Source organism: Equus caballus, chromosome 20 (assembly GCF_041296265.1).
Source record: "Equus caballus isolate H_3958 breed thoroughbred chromosome 20, TB-T2T, whole genome shotgun sequence".
NCBI lineage: Eukaryota > Metazoa > Chordata > Mammalia > Perissodactyla > Equidae > Equus > Equus caballus.
Window position 1 is genome coordinate 17,852,607 of NC_091703.1, and position 21,989 is coordinate 17,874,595.

The 21,989-nt window shown below is 42.1% G+C and overlaps 1 protein-coding gene and 1 long non-coding RNA gene across 2 annotated transcripts in view; one reads left to right on the plus strand and one right to left on the minus strand.

Annotated features, from left to right (window-relative positions):
• LOC111769278 (uncharacterized) overlaps positions 1-1,002 on the minus strand; it is a 101,428-nt gene extending 100,426 nt beyond the window's left edge. The window contains exon 1 of the long non-coding RNA XR_011429529.1: positions 863-1,002. This is a non-coding gene — a long non-coding RNA (uncharacterized lncRNA). The remainder of the gene's footprint in view (positions 1-862) is intronic.
• Positions 678-12,812, plus strand: RBM24 (RNA binding motif protein 24). Its single transcript, XM_005603590.4, has 4 exons — positions 678-1,455; positions 2,551-2,674; positions 4,122-4,176; positions 10,660-12,812. The coding sequence occupies exons 1-4, from the start codon at positions 1,288-1,290 to the stop codon at positions 11,021-11,023; spliced, it is 711 nt and encodes a 236-aa protein (XP_005603647.2). The 5' UTR covers positions 678-1,287; the 3' UTR covers positions 11,024-12,812.
• The last annotated feature ends 9,177 nt before the right edge of the window (positions 12,813-21,989 follow it).

Genomic DNA, 21,989 nt, shown 5'->3' on the forward strand with positions numbered 1-21,989 from the left:
CAGACTTAGCTGTCTACTGTTACTTAGCTTGGCTGAGCCGTGAGCAATTAAAGCTAATGGTTGCCCCCAGCACAACCGAGCGCTAGACCCTTTTTTTTTTCCTGCTGTCTCCTCCTCGCTGGTTCTCCCCAGGACGGGATCTTCGGGGTCAAGGAAGGTTAGGGGCTCCCCTTCTCACGCTCCAGACCCCAGAGTATCCAGCTCAGGTATCGTTGGCCGAGCTCGTTGGCCCTCCACGTCTGGGAGGGAACTAGATTTCCAGCGAACCGCCCCAGGCCTCCGGGCCCCCAGTCAGTCCAGGTCGCCGGCCCCGTCACCGTGACAGAGCGCAAAGAGCTCGTCGTTTTGGAAAGCGACGCAGCTCCCTCCTCGGGCGCAGTCCTCGCGCCCTAGGTCCCGGCTGGAGCCACGCCGAGTCCCTAGGACTTTGAAGGGTTAGGGCAGGCGCCGCCAAGAGCAAGGCCGCCTCCAGCCATCCCCAGCCCTACCCCAGCGCCGGCTCCAGAGCCCGAGCCCGGCGGCCCAGCGCCGCGCCGCGCCGGGAGAGAAGCAGCTGTTCCCAACAGCTGGGGGGCGGCGGCGCCGGGCGCCCCAGGTGCGGCCGCGGCCAATCGCAGGCGTCCGGCCCGCCCCCTCCCCAGCCGGGCGCCGACCCCCGGCCCGCGGGGGAAGGGAGCAGAGAGGTGGAGAGCCGTGCTCGCCACTTGTCTTCCAGCTTCCGCGGCGGGAGGGACAGAGCCGGAGCCGAAGCCGCGCGGAGTCCCCCCACCCTGGCCCCGCCGCCGCGCCCCCCCGCCCGCCCGCCTCCGCGCCGGGACGCTCCCACCGCCGACCCTACCCACGCGCCACCCAAGACACCTACCTAATTTCTAGGAAGGAAAAATCTACCTCTGAACGCACCCCGTTCTTCGCCTGAGGACCACCCTCTCTTTTCATTTTTGGCCTCCCCGCCGGGTGAGTGGAAACCGCTTGCACATTCTACAGAACCGGATCCTAACCCAGACGATCCGGAGAATTTGTACCGTGACCGGCAGGGGGGGCGGGAGGAGAGAGCGAAGTCAAGTCTCCGGGGCCGCTGGCGACTTCGGAAGCCGCGCGCCCAGCGCCCTCGGCCGCCCCCGGCCGCTCGCCCCCGCCGCGCCCCCGCCCTCGCCCACCGGCTCGCCCTTGGCCCCCGGCGGCCGCGAAAGGGTGCGGGAGACGCGGAGCCGGAGGAGGAGGCGCAGCCGCTGCCCGAGCCGCAGCCGCAGCCGCAGCCGGAGCCCGAGCCGCGGGGAGGGCGCGAAGATGCACACGACCCAGAAGGACACGACGTACACCAAAATCTTCGTCGGGGGGCTGCCCTACCACACCACCGACGCCAGCCTGCGCAAGTACTTCGAGGTCTTCGGCGAGATCGAGGAGGCGGTGGTTATCACCGACCGGCAGACGGGCAAGTCCCGGGGCTATGGATTTGTAAGTTGCGCGGACGTGGTGCGGGGGGTGGGGCGATAAAGAGCCCGGCGGGGAAACCGAGGACCGCGGGGCGGCGAGGGACGCCGTGGCGCTGGGCTCCGGGGGGTCGGAATTTGGAGTGAGGGGCTCGGCGTGTCCGTGGGAGGAACCCCGCGGGCGTGAGCGGCGCTGCCGGTTCCCTCCCTGCTGAACTGAAAGTTTGCGCGCGGCGGAGCTGGGGAGGAAGGGCCGGCACCCGCCTTGCTGGGTTCCGAGGGCACCGAGCGCGATGCGGTATCGGGGGACAGGCGGAGCCGGGTGGAAGGAAAGAACTGTAACGACTGTTGGATTTGGGGATGCGGAGGGTTGGGAGGGAGGGGCCGCAGTCCCACCGAACTGCACTCCCGGGTTGGAGGCCGGTCGTTAAGCGCACTGTTGCTTTGTGAAAATGCGTGTGTCTTCTGGGGTCCGGCTGGAGCAGGGAGGGGACACCCCAGGAGGTCTAGGGCTCTTCCCCTATGCCACCCCCCCCTTTTTTAATTGCAAAGGTGGGTTCTTTAAGAAGATGATCCTATGGTTCTTTGCCGAACTGAAAGAGAGCATATTAAGCTTCCTAGAGATTTAAGCGTACAAATTCAGCTGCCTAAGAACAGAGAGCCCCAGAGTTGGACAATAGCTATTGTCGTTGGGAAGTGTTTGCGGGTTGTTGGGAGCACCGGGCGGATGTGAGGCTGGACTTTCTTTCAAGCAAACAGTTTTTCTCTGGCCGGGTAGGGACCTGGGAGGGCAGTCCGAGGAGGAAGGGTGAGGAGTTCGACGACGGAATTCAGGCTTCCAAATCTTTGCTAGGCCCTCCTAACACCCTTTAGTCTGTGGGGAGGGCGCGGGGGGTGCGTGGGAGGGTTCTTTCTTCCTTCCTGTTTTCTTTATTCTTTTTTTTTTTCGATGGGGGATCGAGGAGTAAGTTCTAGCAAAAAAAAAAAAAGAAAAGAAAATGTTTAAGAACCCCCTCAGTTTGATCATGAACGACTTCTCCGATGTGACTCTTAGTTTCCTTCACGGATTGATTCAGAGCTTTGTGTGTATGTCCTGTGTGTGTGTGTGTGTGTTGCTAAGGTCACCATGGCCGATCGGGCTGCTGCCGAAAGGGCCTGCAAGGATCCCAACCCCATCATTGATGGCAGGAAGGCCAACGTGAATCTGGCATACTTGGGAGCAAAACCACGGATCATGCAACCAGGTGAGAAATGTCCCTCCGAACCCCGCTCCCCACCCCCACCCCAGAGACCTCCACTTCCCAATAGAGTGAATCTCTTCTTCAGAAGACGTTGATTCCCTGAGAATCTGTAGATGTGTGTAGTGAAGTTGAACCATGGCTGGTTATTCTACCAGGACGTTAAAGATAAGTGAGAGCTGTAAACACTCCTTTCAGGACTTGAAATGTACCTATTTGCAAAAATAGATCTCGGGAGTCTGGACAGTTTGTACATACCCAGACTTCGGCTTGATTCATTTGTTTCCTATCCAACATGTGGTCAGAGTCTGCTCTCTGTTTTCCGGTTTTTAGCCGCTTGTAGATAATTCACGCGTGGATTATATGGGCCAAAGTTGTCAACTCCAGCTGGCTATACTTCAATACTTCGTGTTGTCTCTCCTTTTGCCACCAGTTGCCCTGTGCTCAGAGCAGACAGCCTGATTTGAACGCTGACCCAAGGGAAGCATGGGCTGGGGGTGGTGCCTGGATGGTAAATAGTTAACATGAAATCACAGAATATTTAGTAATTGAAGAAAATAGAGAGATTTCACATACTCCAGGACCCTCCAGTTACGGATGAAGGAGCTGTTGCTTAAAGATGAGAAATGTTTTACTCCAAAGTTGTGTAGCTGTTAGGTACCAAAAGAGAGCAGTTTTGTCTGTGTGCAAATAGGACCTTTGGATTATTTACAACACTGCGCTTTGCATGAGCACAGATGATTGAGAGTTGACTATTGAGAAAATGTAAGCTTTTTCTCTGGTAAGCAACTTTGTTTGATTAAATCATGTACTCTTCACTCTTAAGTCTTCCCATCTGAAATTTTGGAAAGAGGTTGACACTTGCATCCAAAAGGATTTATTAAGAAACTAGGTTGTCAAGAAAATGAGTGCATGTACAAATATCCATCCATGAGCATGTATTTAAAATACATGTATTTGTCTAATACATTGTGTGTGTGTGTGTGTGTGTGTGTGTACTATCCAGAAAAGGAGTTTGTTTCTGTGAATTTTTTATACTATAATCTGTAAAAAAAAGCATTCCAGAATGTTCCAAATTACAGAGACTTTTTATAGATCATGGTTCAGAATTGTGGGAATATTTGTGACATGTAACTTCATTATCAAGTCCTATTGTTCTTGGTTTCAATCCATGAGAATTCTTCCCCTGTCTGATTTTCTAAGGTCTTATTCTATGTCTGTCAACTAAACTTTGCAGATAACTTTTAATTTCCACTTGTAGGCAATTAAAATTTTTATTTGGACCAAAAAAATTAATAAAAATGATTTTTTCAAAAGTTTATGTAATACTTTCTCTAGAGTATCAAACAAATGGTTATCTTTTCTAAGTGAAAGTTGTGATTGCATTTGATATGTAGGAGGAATGAATGCCTAATCATGCACAAATAGAGAATGTGGTGTGTTTTATTGTTAGGTTTTGCCTTTGGCGTTCAACAACTTCATCCAGCCCTTATACAAAGACCTTTCGGGTAAGTTCATTAATCAGGCCCTTGTAAGTTTCAATCTGGCTATCCTTTGTTAACTTGCCTCTGTTATATATAGACAAGACCATCATGTCACAGAATGTTCCTGGTTATACATATTTACGTACATTTGTGTATTTTTCATGCTGATAATATAAATATTTTTAGATGAGTCAAGTTATCTGACCAAGTATGCAGCATCCAAACCAGACAAATTTTGAGCTTATGATTAACAAAACAAAACAAAAATACCAGGTATGACTTGTGTACAAGACGATTGTCTCCCAACACCATGACTACTGTTCAACTTGACTCAATTGTATTTATCTCTTTCTAACCTGACAGGGCTCGTATACAGTTAAGCTAACTGATCAGAAGGATACGATGATAAGAGGTGGAATAGTTCTGTTTGGAATTAAACTCTGTAACCAGTAGACTCAGACACACAAGCTCAGATGGTGATTAACGATGCATGGATGTTGGTGTTGTTGTTTTATTTTTCACAATAGTCAATAGACCTCCGTGTGCTTTATTTTATTTATTACAGTAATGAAGTGGTGTTGATAGCTAAACTGTGTGCTTTTTACTTAATTGAAAAGAGCTGTAGTGGAAGTGTTTTCTTTTCCTCGGGGAACGGGCTTTTTGTGTTTTTGATTTTGGTGGTGGTGTTGAGAAGTGTTGACTTTTGACTTTGCCATGGGAAGCAAAGGGCCTTTTTTTTTCTTGCTTTTAAGCTGTAGCCTGTAACTTCTATTTAACCATATTTTTGTAGTGAGTGCTAAATTGTGTGATTTCCCTCTGTGAGAATACACATTCATTGCCTGCATGACCTAAGTTTCTGTTTTACTGGGGAGTTTTCTGGGAATGGGGTTCTTTTTTTGCAATGTGAATCCACTTTCAGGCCTTCCAGTGGAAAGGTTCAACAACTCTCATCAGATTTCATTAACACTAGCTGGTTTTCTGAGTAGACCAGTGCTGTCACCTTTCAGACCTGACTCAGGTGAACAGCCTGCTCCTGTCTGTGTCCTCTCTGGTCCTGTGATTGCCAGCTTTCCTCATCTGAGCTCCCTATTTCCCTTCCACTCTGACACGGCATGGGCAGGACCTACATCTATTCTGAACACTTAGGGTCTTTTGGGGCTGTATTCTACCTGATGAACATTGCTGTAACTCTAATGCCAGAGATTTAAACTTCCTTTTGAAATATTCTAATTGTTCAAGAAGTGTTTTATCCTTTGCAATAGTTTCTTCTCTAGTGTAGCGCCTGAACATCTATATGTGTAACCAGGAAGGTTGGAATCTGTCTACATAGATATCTACCTTCTGTGTCTCCAAAAATAGGCCAAAAAAAGTAACAATAATTTGACTTGGAAGAGTCAAGTTATATTTTCCATGAATACTTTCTTATAATCCTCTCTTTAACATACTGATACCTCACTCTTACTGCTAACTCTTACTTTTTTTCAACCATAGAAAAGTCTTCTGTCCCATGTGATTAGAAAGGGACCTCATATGTCCATAACTATTTATCAATGCCACATCCAAACCATCCTGGATACTGACACCAAATAGTGGGTTGATGGGTCCAACTACTTCTGTGGGTCCCCCCTCACTGAACTAGACTATAAGGTGAGATTGGGGAGGAGAACATACATCTTAAGTGATGGTGAATTTAGTCATGACCTCACACTAAATTGATCAACAGGTATTAGCATGTATTTAGTTTCCGCTGTGCTAGTGGGTCATGCAAAATGAGGAGATTGCACTTGAGTTTGGGAAACAAAACTAACTCATACTCATCTGGAACTATTGATTGCTAAATTTCTTGGTATTGTTTTCAGTACAAAAGGAATTCAGAACAGCGAGACAGTAGGTGAGTTAGAGGAGTTGAACTAGGCTTTGTGGTGACTCGAACTAGACTTGAACCAATGGCTGTGTTCTGGACAGGCAGAAAGAAGATTGGACATGTCTGAGGGGTATGGGGTGAGGTGAGCATGAGCAAAGACAGAGAGGAGAAAAGCTTCAGTGCGTGGAGAAACCAGACTGTTCCTGGAGGCTCTGGAGAGCTAGATGCGGAAATTTGAACTGTTGTGGTAGTCCTTACAGATCCTTGAGAAAGAAAGTAGCACCAGGAAACTAAGAACAAGCAGGGGAAAAGGTGGTCTATGGAAATTTTAAATCAAGCCTGTCTCGATAGTAACCTTTGTTTTTCCTCCCTTTTAATATTTGCTGTCTTTATAAAGGATGATGATCATTTCTGTTTGTATAAATTGTTTGAACTTGACATTCTTATTAGAAATAGATAGCATTCCAGATGGACCAAGCTAGCCTTCTCTTTCTTTTTTAAGGAGTTCTCAACACTGCTCTAACTCCCAGAGTCTGTACCCAACAAATCACACCTGGTCATCCTAAATTCTATTTGAATGCCACATGCTCTTATTTTAGGCCTGGAAAGAAGCTTGAGAATTTTTTTAATTTTACTTGACTTGTTTGAAATTCTAGTAACTGAACTATTTTTTTAATGTGGTCCTTAAATGACCCCTAGATTACTCTGGGCCTTTAAAGAGAAAACCTTGGCCTGAAGGAATTTCTGATGTAACACAGGGGGCAGATGTATAGAAACTTGTGAATTTGCTGACTAATATATTAGAAATATTCTATGTTTGAAAGAAGCATTTTCTTATTGAAAACTTAAAGAAGGGAGACTGGATCTGTGAGTAGAATGTTCTAGGCTAGTTTAGATCAGGTTGAAATACAATTAAACCTTTACTCAGTACACCTTTAAGTGCTAAGTTTTATGCTAGTTGTGTTAACAATGTACTAGGTATGATACTGTCCACTAAGGGGGACAGGAGGGACCATAACTGACATTAACTGAATATCTGCTACATGCTTGGTACTTACTGATAAGGGATTTCCATAAATTATATAATTTAATTCTCACAATAGTTATTGGATGAAGCCACTGTTAATGTCCTTTTCATGGTTGAAAACACTGAGACACAGAGAGGTTAATTAACTTCGCATGGGGCCAGTAAGTGACAGAGTCTGGTTCTAGGTTCAGAATCATGATTTACCTGACCTCAAAACCCATGTTCGTTCCTCTGTGTCAAGCTGTAGCCAAAAAAGACACAACCCCATTCTCTCTTGTAATCTAGTAAGAAAACTGACAAGCGCCCAGAAGGGCTGTCCATGTGGCTTCAGATAAGGGAGAGAGACATCAGGCTGGTGGGAGGATCCAGGAAGTCTTCATGAAGGAGGTAGAAATTGACCTAGATTTTAAAGAATGGTGAGGATAGGGAACTCTTGTTTGAGTACCTACTATAGTCGTCATTGTAAGCTTTTCACATAGATAATTTTATTCAATGCACAGCAATTCAGGGTTGGAAATATTAGGTTCATTTCACATATGAAATAGATGAACCTAAAAGGTGAAGCAAATTCCCGAAGGCTCCACACGTAGTGAGTGCTGGAGCTAGGGTGGATCGGACTTGGATTTCAACAGGTAGAAATGGAGTGAAGGTTGGCCTCCCTGCAAGAGGGATGGTGTGAGGATCTAGGAGTGTGTGGGGTGTCCAGGAAACATTGAGAAGCCGTTGATTAAGTGTTGGGAGCCAGAAGCATAAAAGCCCTACCAAGCCACAATTTAAGAAATTTGTACTTAGTCTGATATGATGTTAGGAGCCATAGGTAACTTGGAGCAAGCAAATGAGATGAAGACTTTGTCAGCAGTTTTGTGATAAGTTAGAAGAGGAAACCAGTTATGATGTCAAGAGTCACAGAGAGATGTCAGAGGGAGCTGAAAAGAAAGGGAAAAAAGGAAAACCTAGCAAATTGTCTTTGAAAAGTGCCCCAAGTTTTGTAACTGCTAGGTATATGCATTCTGTGATTAATTGAGAGAAAGGATGTTGGTAGGTATCCAGTAGGAGGGAGGTTCCCCAATCGCCTTAATGGGTTCCTTAGGCTATTAAAAGAACTCCTAATACAGGAATTGCTTCAGAAGTGCCACCTTACCCATTAGTCTGATTCTGCCCTCCTTCCTGAACTGAGATTTTTTGGGCTCCCCATGGTCTTCTGGGTTGTCTTTTCCCTAAGCCTTAAAGGACTTTAGGGTTTCATTCGTCTTCCAGACATCTTCTTACCCCTTGCCAGACTTCGTGTAGGGTTCTGATGTTCCAGGAAACTTTATACTCTCATGGATTGGCATTATCAAATGAGAACTATTAATGGAAAATAAACGCAGAGACAAGAGTCCTGTGAGCAACCTGCCTATCTTGTAATGCATTCTTCACTCACACACACACACACACACACACTTTTGTCCTGCCTTTTTGTAGGCTAAACTTTTTTTCACTTAACGTCTTTCTTCAAAGATACAAACCTAGCAACCATCGTGTTAGAACTCTGGGAGTCCAGGGGTTAATGTTTCCGTATCAGTGAGATTCATACTGGCTGGCCTTTGCCGCTGATAGACGTTTTACTTTGGCCTTATAAAGACATTTTACCCGCTGGAAACCCTTGTCGCATGACAGGATCAAAAATAGCCCAGCTGCAGCCCCTGCTGTCCATCACCACATGTAAACTGGCATAAGTATAGGCTCTCTTAGCCGTGTCTGCACATTGTGGCCACGGCGGCCTCCAGGGACAGTGTTTCATAAAGCCACACCTGTCGCTGTGAGTGGGCCAGTCACCTGACCTGCAGAGAAGTTTTGAGTGTGTGCATGACCGTGCGTCTGGTTTTTGACAAGCAATTAAGAACATCTCTAAGTGTCCTCAGAAACACTTGATGACGTCGTTTCTCCTGGCACTGGGAAAGATCTACGAGTCTAGTAAAATTGAGTGTATTTTTATCATTGGGGTCAAAGTTCACTGCCCTCTGTGATAAATTCATCTTTTCCATGGATGTTCGTTAATGAGTGCTTTCACTGAAACTCTGAAAAGGCAAAGCAAAATCTATGTTTTTGAATATCTAAATGTGAAGTTTTCTGTTTTGAGTCCTTTAAAATTTGAAGATTGTCACTTGTGCTTGTACTTCTTATAAGTGGGCTTTGCCAACAACCAGATGGCATTATGGTGTCATATTTTTAGAAATGTGGAGGGTTTTGTTGGAGATTATTTTAAAGAAAGAAGAAGAAATCAGATATTCATGGTAGAGTTTTAAATGGGCAGTAATGAATCGCAAGAGTGAGAATTGAGATGCATGGGTGTTTGAAAATACCTCTTGTGATTTATTTTTTAACAGAATTAACTTTTAAGTAAGGTCATTGGAGTATGTCTTGTATGTGATCTCTGAATGTATAATTTTAAAAGGTACTTGATTTTGTTTCACTTTCTTGAACTTTTGCAGGATAATACATAAGAGAATTGATTCGTAGAAAGTACTAGCAGGGCAGATTTTAAACAGATATGCTAATACATCTGTTTCTGTAGCATAAAAGAAATTCGTAGATGCGCAAAAAGAAAATGTTTCCTTACTCATATTATGATGTAAACCTTTTACGTTGATATGAATTTTGGAAATATTTAGCTGTATTTCCCTGTCCCTGCCTTTTCCCTCAACCTCATCCTTTCCCCCAAAACCCCTTCTGTCTGTCTTGCATAGAGATAAACAAGCTGGCTGACCTTCAGTTGCCTGATAGTCAAACAGGTTTGATTGACCCTTGTGTCCTTATGAATTTTATGGAGAAAAAGAAAGAAAGAAAGACAAAAAGCGTGCTGCACATCTCTTTGGGAATCACTGCCATGAGTGTTAATAGCATTTCCGTAGCTTCCCACAACAGCCTCTTGTGGTCGAGTGAGCCGCACCACAGTTCGTTGAAGTGTGATTCTGCTGTGTGTACCACACTTGTGAACTTTAAACTCCTTGTTTATTTTGTCGCCTGCTTCTTTTTTTATTATTATTTTTAATAAGGGTGACTGAGGTTGCAGAGAGATTAATGTGTGCTGAGTCTGCATAGCAATTTCAAGTAGGGTTGCCATGATAATAAACCTATGGATTTTGTTGAAATTTCTCTTTGTTTGGAGAAACCGGCCATCACCCCCACAGAACTGAATGATCTTGGATTCCCTTTTGAGTCCTATATTCACAGCTAAGAATTTTTCTATTTGCTCAACAGTTTTATGAAGGCTTTACAAAATTTTCTAAAGTCTCACCCAATTAAGCATTTATTAAATACCTCGTATATGCGTAGCCCTCATGAACCTTGGATTATTTTCCAAACTTTTTCTAAATGATATTTATTGGTTCTAAATGAGCATAAATAAAAATTCCAGCAGGGAGGGGATCATATATTTGGTGTTGAATTCCCTTCGGGGCACTCCGTGACTTTGGCCATCGCCAGAGTGCTGTCACTGACCGCTGGAAAGCAGATATTGTGGCAACCCTATGCTTATAATAACCACTAAATTTGAGTTTGTCTTATCTCTGAACAAATCACGCACCAGATAGGAGGCCACCCCTGCCTGACTTTGTTTTCCATTTCTCAACAGGATACCTGCCCACTATGTCTATCCGCAGGCTTTTGTGCAGCCTGGAGTGGTCATTCCACATGTCCAGCCGACAGCAGCTGCTGCCTCCACCACACCTTACATTGATTACACTGGAGCTGCGTACGCACAATACTCGGCGGCAGCTGCTGCCGCCGCCGCCGCCGCTGCCTACGACCAGTACCCGTACGCAGCCTCTCCAGCTGCTGCCGGCTACGTCACCGCGGGGGGCTATGGCTACGCGGTGCAGCAGCCAATCACCGCGGCCGCACCTGGGACAGCTGCCGCCGCCGCTGCCGCAGCTGCTGCCGCCGCCGCATTTGGCCAGTATCAGCCTCAGCAGCTGCAAACAGACCGAATGCAATAGACCAGCCCTCTGATCAAAGTTGAATTGTTTTCTCTTTCCCTCCCCGTTTCCCGATTTTTAGTAGCTAATAAGAGAGTTAACATTGACTTAACAGCTTTAAAAAAAACAAAAACAAAAAAACAGCTATGCTATCGTGAAGCAGAATTTTTTTTTGTATACTCCGGTAGTGTTCTAGATGAGAAAGAGGTGAGATCGAGGGGAGTGGGCGCAGTTGTGGAAATCAATCCCAAAGAGGCTGAGTAAATGAAAGGCCGCTACGAAATGATGGCAGGAGGAACAATGGAACTTCACTTTTATAAGGGGGTTTTTATTTTTGCTCTTTTTATAGTATCAGGGAAGCAAACTGCCTTTTACAAGTTAGAAAATGCTATTTGAATCTAGTTGAACCAGGGAATACAGAGTGAGCAATATGTAGCTTGAATTACATTTAAAAGCAGATTTTTTTTTAAACAAAATGGTGAAAGCACTGATTGTCATTTTTAGCAGTCACTATGGCCTCTAGAACTTTTTCAAGTAAGAAGGTAATGTTCTTACTCTCTCAAAAATGGGCATCGAACAATCAACCTAGGAGCGTGGCAGTGGGTAAAATGGCGGACAGGCACCAAAGCTATTTTCTCATCTATCCTGTGGATGAGTGGGACTGTGGAACAAGTGATGTGGAATTATTGGGTGCAACAGCTGTACAGACAATCAATAACACACACAGTTCTGGAAAGAACACATCACTTGTGCTTGTTTGATGAGCTTGTCACATTCTAATCCCTCTCCCCATCCTGTTTCAATTTTGGGAAACTTGTATCTGCTGGTGTCAGCAATTCTGATTCTGAAATAGGATCAGGCTCTTACTACGACAGCCTTCTCTTTCTATTTATTGTGTCGACTCGTGGCTTATGAATAAAGGCAGGCAAAGTTTGCAGACTCTAAACCCTTAAGAACTGTCTTAAGGACATTTATTTTTTTCCCTTTTTAAATAATTTTACACTTTTTAGTATCTATTTCAGAGTCATATTTAAAACTATTTATTAGTGAATACAGTACATGAGACAACAAGGTTACTGAGATTACAGTTCTTCAAAGGTTAATGATAATGTGGTTTATACTGTGCCTTAATAGTAATGCTATTTAAGATATTTATTTTTAAGTTTTACTATGCTGCACTCTAAAGGAAGGAACTTTAGATGTGACACTGTAAAATTATGTATTCATCTCATGGCATAAATTATTTAGTAGATCTAGATGTAGCATATTAAATATTAACCTATTCAACTAAAGATGTTGACTTGGATTTATTTAAATTCATATGTGCACTGTATAAGAGAGTACTCTTACATTAACACATTTTAGTTTATTTTAGTTTTTAGGTTTTTTTTTTTAAACAGGCTATATTGCTAGTTTCATGCTTCCTTCTCTGATTTTTGCTCATATAGATCTCATTTATTGGTACTTCATTAGTTTAACACTATTATGTAGTTTTTAAATGCTGCTTTACATTTTTCTTCTGAAACTGCAATACTTGCAATTTTTATTCTTAAACTAAATTGAATACTATTTTACACTGTATTGGATTTTTATACTTGAACAATTTCATACAAGGGAAGACAGGTTAGCATTTTTATGGACTCTCTCCATTATCACTGGATTTACTTTAAGTATTCCCATACTAGACAGCGTTATGTAATGTAGACGTGACTCTCCTGTGCAAATTATTTATTCATTGTGTATATTGCTTTATGACATTTCAGATCTTCTAATCTATTCACTTGTATTAAATATAATTTTTAAAAACTTCCGTTGCATTGATTGTTTGTAATTTTGTTGTAAAGGTAGAATGATTTCTCTTAACTGGAATCATTGGTCATGAGTTGCATGTAACAGTTTCAGTGATCAGAAAGCTTCCCAGATGCCCTGTTTTTATACCTTTTAAGTAAATTTCATTGTCAGAATCCACCTTACATTTAGCAAGTAATATAGGTCATCCCCCAACAGTGAACCCTAAGGGACAATTCATGTCACTGAGAACTGGTTAACTGAAGATCACTGGAAAGCAGTGGGCTGTACGGGGGACCGGTCAACCAGAAGCTGGGGGAGCACAGTGACGCTGGGGTCAGGTCAAGTGAGGTTTGGGGCTAGACTCTACCACTTTCGAGCATTGTGAATGGAGCAAGTAGCTTTTTCACTTTTTAGGTAAGGCTTTTATTGACTTATCTATAATATTGGGGAAATAATCCGTGTCTCACGTGGTTATTTAAATATTAAATAAAAAGTAGATCAACTGCTTGGCACAGAGCCAAATATGTAGTAAGCACTTGATAAATCATCATTGGAACTGGTTGTAATGCTCTGCAGTGAAAGCTAACCAAAGAGGAAGTCACCTATTGGGATGTTTTCATTTTTTAAATTTCTGTCCACAATGATGTGGCAATATCTATTAAGGTGAGATTAGACAAATTAATGACTGTCTTATTGATGGTCTTAAGTTGTATAAGTTATGTTAATTATGGATTGGATTTTTGTTGGTCTCTTGATCTTAATATTTCCCAAATCCATGATATAATATCTTATTGAACTCTATTAGTTTTTAAAAATTATAAGCATCAGAAAGTTGTGATAATGGGTTCCATTTACACTTTCTACTTTATAGTAACTATCATCCAATTTAGAGCCATCACAATCTCAAACTTTAATTGCCTTTAATTTTCTAAAGAAAAATAAATACCAGCTTATCCATAGGGAGAGATATTATTGCACCCCAAATTTTTATCTTAGATCAGTAATTTCTAAGTTATTTAATTCAGTCAATGCACCCATGATTACATTCTTCCAAAAGACATGTTCTACATTTAATGTTTCAGATTTATGGAAGGTTACTTTTGTGCTCAATAGGCCATATATTGATTGCTGAACTTTAAAATGAAACATTATTTGATTTATCAATTAAAAATAGGTCAGACAGTTCCGGAAAAAGCTTGTCAAAAACAGCCATACTCAGGAAAGCCAAAAGTCCAGCTACCCCTGGCTGTACCTTTCTTGGGGGGGGGTGTCTTTCCTGATCTATAATAATATCAATATTAGCAGTTATAGAGAGTGTAAGATTTTTACTTTATAATGCCAAAGCATACATTTCTAAAAAACAAATAAAAATTCTTAGTATCTAATAAAGAGGGGGAAGTAGCCACAATATAATGTCTACTTACATAGACAGGCTGCCTTTATTTGTGGAGTAAAGCAATGGGTCTGAGATCCAAAGAGCTGGGTGAGTCCTGCTTTCCTTACCTACAGCAGGGTGATCTTGAACCCCTCTACCCTGGTAAAATGTGAGTTAATGGTACACAACATAGCTATTCTACCTACCTCTCAGGTTGTACTTAATAAGTGAATTAACTGATATAAAAGCATTTTAGAAATTTAAAATATTAGGCAATAGAAATTATACTGAGGGAATATGTATTAGTTTGAAAATTGATCTCAATTGTCTCGTATTAAATCAACCTTCCAAAGAAGGACAGAATTGTATCTCATGATGTTATCTTTATTTTGTCCCAACCAAGTAACAGCTCAATTTGCTGCACAACAAGAGCCGCACAAAAATAACGTGGAAAGATGGAGAGATTGCCCAGATTGGGGAAGGAGGGGAGACGAGGAGATTATGGAATACATTTCTCTCACAGGGGAACTATATTTAGCTCCTTCCTCACTCCTGTCAAATATTGTTCTTCTTAATTACCTCTGAGGCCTGAACGTGTTCACTAAGATGACATCCTGAGGTTTGAAGGGGCAGAGGTGAAGAAGAACCGAAAAATAAATAAATGCATTTTCATGCTTACTTTTGTCCTCTCTTCTTCAAGAGTTCCAGGCTGTTTCCATGGAAATTCTAACTTGTTTTGCTCAAGCACTTTGTACAGAAGAGGTTTCATTTTGGGTATTTGTTCGGAGCTGAATTTTAGACGTTCAATAATGACTTGGCTAAGTCATTTAAATTGCAGGCTTTGAGATCCCAGTCATAAATCAAAATGGGGAAGAAATCAGACGATACGTGTACAAGCACTTTAGAATTTTAGATTAAAAAAATGATATACATTTATGTCTTTGATATCATAAATTAGTTCTGTCTTATTACACAGATTTGGTCATTCTTGACCAACTTCTTAGAGAGAAAGTCTGTAAAATCCCCTTCTCTCCAGTCACTTGTCTTCTGGAAGATGAACGCCATTGCTTTTCTAAATCCAAGATGCTCCCACGAAGCTATTAATAAACTTTGAGTGAGTTGGAGGGTGTACGTTGTTTTCCACTTCGCCTGTGTTAGAGGCTAGTCTGATTACATTATAACAGGGCTTGAGTACCAATCGTTATCTCTTTTCATTTAATAGCTCAGATAATGTGTTCATAAAAGGGCAAGTATCTGAAACTGACTTCCAAAGTGAGTTTTAAATACAAAAACATAGTTTTGCCAAGTAGAAAGCTGCATTTTAGCTCTATTTTTAAACTATGCTCATCTGACAGTCCCAACCAGGTAGCAACTTTACTTTCTAAATACTCTGACTCCTGGCTCTGCCGTCTATGCTGCAGGTGCCTCAGATGAGGTGAAAGGAGAGATAGTACATGCCTTTGGAGAATCTTAGGGTATGCATTTCCATTCTGCACTCACTCACGTACATAACGAGATGAAGGAGTGGGAGTCACGTGGGCCTGATCATGTGAGGCAAGGGCTTGCCACTAAGGGGACCACAGATGGAAGAGAGGGAGAGGTGGCTTGTTGGGTGGTAGGAGACTTCATCTGGGGATGGTGAGTAGGGGAATCATTTAAAGGACAGTAATTACATATTTGGTTTTCTTCTGTTTCCTAGTTAAATAAAAGACATTTAGGGCAACAGCTGAGTTTTTGATCTTGCGACGGTTTAGACGTTTTAAAACATGGAGTATATTCTTTGTAACTGAACACTTTTGGAAACAGACAGTTGCGGTACCTCTGGTAGGATTAGATAGAGCTTCATCCTGGACCTGGGGCCCCCAGGGACAGGGAACATTGGCATTCTTTTATCTTATCTGTCGTCACTTCCCATTTTAAGCAGACAAGCAAGTCAGGAGAGAGAGGGGGAAGATTACAAAAAATGTACTTATCTTGCTATCCAGTATACTTTCCTTCAACTATTGAAAAGTCATTTGTGGCTGAGAAACTCGAGCTCTTAACGTCTGTACTTGCATGTGCTGTGCTGCTTCTGTCTTGATGCTGGTTGACTGCTGCTGATGGGCCTTTGGAGAAATAATGGAAAGTTCATGAAGGGATGTGAGGCAAGAGGCCTGCACCGCTAACCGCTAGCAACATACCACGTACCAGGTACTCGTATTTAGTCCTCTTAACAACATAAGGTAGTTAATAGTATCCCCATTTTTCAGACAAAGGACAGAAAATAAAGGCAGTAAGCAGCCTAAAGACACAGTGTCAGCATGGGGCAGAATCAGGAGTTCAAGGCGGGGTGGATGGAAACCAAATCCTGTGTGCACACCACCTCACCATGCTGCCTCCTGGCTCTCCTCTTTCTAATGAACCCAGTGAGCTTCGCCTGGGTTTCCTTAGAGCCACTGGTTCCTTGTCTTCAGTCTCCTGTTACGCATGAGCAAGCGACCTCTGAATTAGCGGAGGGAAAATTCCTACACGTAGGTATGAGTTATCGCGAAGGAGGATAGACGATTCCAGGGAGGCTGAAGAAGCCTTCAGTGTTGCCTTGAACAAATTCTATTCTTTCCCAATCACAACTGAATCCACTCTTTTGAGCTTTAGCCTGACATCCAACTGTACTTTCTGTACCTGCTTATCATTGGGGTACCATATTAAAAGAAATTTTCTCATGCCAATTTTCCACACTGTGCCTACTTCACCGATATTATTTTCAAAATGCTCCATATGTTCTGTCGTGGACTGTGTTCAGCAATGTGCTTGGCATAAACCAGCGCCTGATGGAAAGATAATACGTTGGGAGAATGTAACTGGGCAAATGTGAGGTTAGAGCAAGTGTCTGAAGTCCTGCGAGAAGTCCGAGGGGAATTGTAAGTGTCAAACCCTACCTCACAGATCCTCTCTTTGGTGGCTTCCCCAAGCCTCTTGCTTTCCCTTCTAAAGAGTTGTTCTGTGTCATGGATCTATATTAGAAAAGAAATATTGGTAATAATCAACATCAAATTGAATACTCTTCTCTTTATTACCATCATTTGTTTCTTTACTTTAAACATCTAGATTTTTGGCTGCCATTTACTGGGCATCCATTTGTGCCAGATACTGCACACGTTATCTTAAATCCTCATGACCTCACAGTAGGCTTGGCATTCTTATCTTCACACGACAGAGAGGCTAACGTAATCTGCCTAAAGTCACAACAGAAGGTGGTAGAACTGTGAGTTGAAACCCAGGTCTGGCTGATGCCAAAGACTAACTGCCACTGGATTGTTTTAGCAGTCTCTTTCTGGGTCTCCATGAATCGTCTCAGAAATTCTAAGGGAAGCTTAATAAACATGCCTTTGGTTCTATACACTCTAGAGTCAAAACCAAATCTAAGGAACCCGAGGTGAGTTATTTACACAGTTAAAACCCATAATAAAGATTGCATTGCATAAATGTCTCCATGCTCATTTCTATGGTCAACATATGTTTAGTCATAGCACTAAAGATTATAATGACTATCTAGTCATCTTGACCGCCATGCGCTTATGCTTTTGTGGGAAAAATATTATGTTAATACTGTGATTTACTGTTATAAACTAGTATAAAATTAAATAAGAGTATATCTCAATTTATGCCAATGTCAAATTATAAGCTTTTGATGAACATTGCCAATTTTAATAATAATGGCATTAGATTTAAATGCAGAATATAGTTATTAAAGGTATATGATTGGGGGCTGGCCCCATGGCTGAGTAGTTAAGTTCACATGCTTCACTTTGGCAGCCCGGGATTTGCCAGTTTGGATCCTGGGCACGGACCTACACACCACTCATCAAGCCATGCTGTGGTGGCATCCCACATAGAAGAGCTAGAATGACCTACAACTAGGATATACAGCTATGTACTGGGGCTCTGGGGAGAAAGAGAAAAAAAGAGGAAGATTAGTAACAGATGTTAGCTCAGAGCCAATCTTCCTCACCAAAAAAAAAGGAGTATGGTTCAAGTCATCTGCCATTAATAGCTTGACTGTCTCAATCATAATGGAGAGGATATTAAGGAAAACAGGAGAACTTGAAGAAGTAATGCCCGAAACAGGAGCCACAGAAGCTTGAGAATGGCTGAGTGAGGGGTATGCACAGTGTCCTCACTCCCAGAGAGTTTGAGAAGTGAAACTGACTGGTAAAATAAGTCACTGTGCTTGTCCCTTAAGTGCACATGTTGAATGTCTTTACGTCCCGGGCATACCGAGAATCTTGATAATTCTCGCTTTCATAACAGCTGCATTTCTTATCATCTTTGGCATATTTCTTCAGCAAGCACAAAGCTTCTTATCTTGCAAACAGTCTTTCCCTGGACCACTGTCTCTTTCAGCTGCTTAGAGGCCACGTCCTTTAAATCTCCCAGCTGTCTTTCTTACCTCTCAGTCCTTGCTTCCTTTATCTGTATATATATATATTTTTAATCTTTCCCAGCTGCCACTTTTGGCACAGTGGCTGTCTCTCATTCTCTCAGAATGAGACATTTCAGCATGCTGATGTGGGGAAGAAACATAACTGTTATAACAATGCATTTTCAAAATTAGCCCTGAAATCTATCAAGAAAAAATTTCATCTCAGCTTTCGTACAACCTGCGCTCCATGAGTCAACTCATACGTTTCTGAAAGGATGAGACACCCCAGAGGTTTGCACAAAGAAATGCGGGAGAGAACCACAGGGCACGTCCAAAGTAAGAGAGTTCTCCCCAAGGAAATGCGGATTCTCTGTGGCTGCAGCCTCACCAGTTTATGTAATACCCTCTCAGTTGGATGCAATGTTAACTGGCATCCCCACTGTGTACAGAAATGTAAATGTTACAAGCTGGAGAGAAATTTCATTTTACGTTGGACAGTATTTGGCTTCACTTGCTTGCTACCAACACTTCTAGAGGATTCTAAGCTTCTATAATCAATGTGATTGTCACTCCTCAGGGTGGTTCTTACATGAGAATTGTAGTGGTTCCTGTGGTTACCAGATTTCTCTAACATGATGGTTTCTGAGTGATTAAGAGAAACAGCATAAGCTTAGTCTTTGAGGGGGATTTTTTTTAAAAAATGATGTAATAAGAGTCTGAGGACCTCTGCAAAGCAGAGAGTGACAACTTTTAGGATGCCACGCTGCTATGCACAGCTAGAAGTTTCTGACTTGGCAGTTGTCACTCTTTTATTTCCACTCAAGAAAATGCTAAAAGAAAAGTACAGATGTCTTGGGTAATATCCTAGTTCTCTTTGGGGTTGGCCAATATTGCTCTCCTCTATATTAACCCCAGAAATTGGAACAAATTTGTTGAAGTATCTTTGTGTTGCTAGTATGCTATTAAGACTATTGTTCCAAAGCAGGCTATCAACCAGTATTAAAGGTAAATCTCTTGATTGTACATAAATACATAGCCACCATGCTTTGAAGCAAATGGGAAGTTTTTATACACTTAATTAAGTCCAGGTTCTTGGGATGAGGGGAAAATCAATAGGCAAGGTCTATCCAAGTGGGATTTACTCATTTTGACTGTCGTCTCAATCAGAATCAGTTGACACATCTGAGTGTATTCTTTAGAAATCTGCATTGATTACAGTCTGAGAGAAAGAACAGTTGAATTGATACACATACACACACACACACACACACACATACATACACATGTGTATCTCCAAGTTACAAAGGGCAAACTCTTTCTAGCTACCACTAATTAGGTAACAATTTGGATCTTGATAAAAATAGTTTGTGTTAGAAGGATAGAAGGTCTCTAACTGTGAAAGATTAATTGGTGTCATAATTGAGATCCTGTAATTCCAAAACTTCGTAATCTAAACAGCCCTAGGGTAGACAATTGATGTAGTCAGTAGATTCTACAAATTACAACTTAAAAACGAAAGCTGTAATTATTTTTCATTTCCAGAGTCATTCTTACTCTTTTTTGCCATAATAGTGTTCCATTTCCTTGTTATATTACAATGATAGCAGCACTAAAATCTAATCTTTTCTGGGCATTTCCAATTTATAAGTCATATTAAATATGCTACATGTCTTTGGGATTTTGCTTCCATGTAACAGCCAGTACATGGCAGCTAACATTCCTTTGACTTCACTTATTTTTGCTAGATCTTTGAAATAAATGACTTTTAAAAATCTCTGATAGAATAAAGTAGGAGTAACTAAAATGGCAGGAACTAGTTTCTTAAAATTAAAACTTTCACTGTGTTATAGATTAGCTGTCTTTCTTACAATCATTCTGGAGGGATTATTTGCAATGGTAATCATAACATTTTAATCATCCTCATGATTTCAGTTAGGTCAAGTTAGATATACCTAGTACCTGTTTATAGATTTTTCAGACGCAGAGGAGATGTCAGTTAATATAGACATGAATCCAAGCAGAAAAGCTATAAAAAGACTATGGGAACATGCAAGCACAACAAAGAAAAGACGAAGTATTCTCTGAGGGTGGCAAAATAAAAATAAAGTGCACCATAGCGTGAAGAACTCTAAATCTGAACAAAGAGCAGCATTGAACTATTTAACTGGCCCAGGGTCTATTGCAGTACAATAGACCACCCCAAAACTTAGTGGTATAAAATCCAAAACAGCAATTTGTTTACATTCGCTGCTTGTGGGTCAGAAATTCAGAAAAGGCACCCTGGGGTTAGCCCTCCTCTGCTGTACAGAGTCGGCTCTACAATCAGCAGGCACCATCAAACGGCCGAGGCGACTGGAACTCCTAATGGGCCCAACAGCTGGAGCCTGGGGGGGCCACTTCCAGGATGGTTGCTGTTCTCACACAACGGTGAACCAGGTGGAAGCTGCCAGACCTCTCCTGGCCTAGCCTAAGAAGTTATGGAGCATCGCTTCTGCCACATCCTGTGGATTCCAAGTGAGTCCACTAAGGCCAACCAAGAGTCAGTGGCAGGAGACCCCACCTCTTGTTGAGAGGGACAAAAAGAATTTGGCGCCATCTTTAAAACTGCCACATTAACAAAGTTTTCTTTGTTTAATACAACTTTATTTATATTTAATGCCTTTTTTCATTCCAATATCTAATTTGTAAAAAATAAGTTCTCTGCCTCCTTCTGTGGCCATATTTGCCCATTTTTGAAATGTAGAGACTGGTGTGTTGAGTTGAGTGGCAGAGCCCGGGATATATCTATGTAAGATGTTACTTCTGCTTTATTACTGACTGGTTTTAATAATAAAATAGAAATTCAGGTGTCAGTAGGATATGTTAAACCGTTATTAGACACAATTTATCACCCAAATTTTTAGGAGACTAATACTTCTTCTAAACTTGATAACCAACTTGCCAGATGTTAGGATGTGGGTCCAAATTTCCAGCATGAGGATGCACATCAGAGGAAAAGTAGCCAGAACGAAGGAGCACAGAGTGACACATGGCAATAAAGAGCAGAAACTCACGTCCAGAAGAAGCCAGCAGGCTATACAATTAGGACACCGGACTGGAGGCCAAAGGCCACAAGTTCAGTCCATGCCCCACCAGTAATCCCATTATGTGCTTGAGCAGGTCGCTTTACTTCTTTGTCTTCAGTTTCCTCATCTGTAAAGAGTTTGGCTGGGTGACCTCAGGAGTCCCATCCTTCTAATAATAATAACACAAGATTTCAGTTCAAGTCCTTCCTACTATGCTGCTAACAGAGCAACTCTTCAAGCATGTATGAAAATAAGATAGGAAAAATAATTACACAAGCATTTCTTTGGTAATCTGTTTTATCTTACAATAGATCTTCTAGAACTTTGCATGTTTCAGTGCATGTTTACATGTAA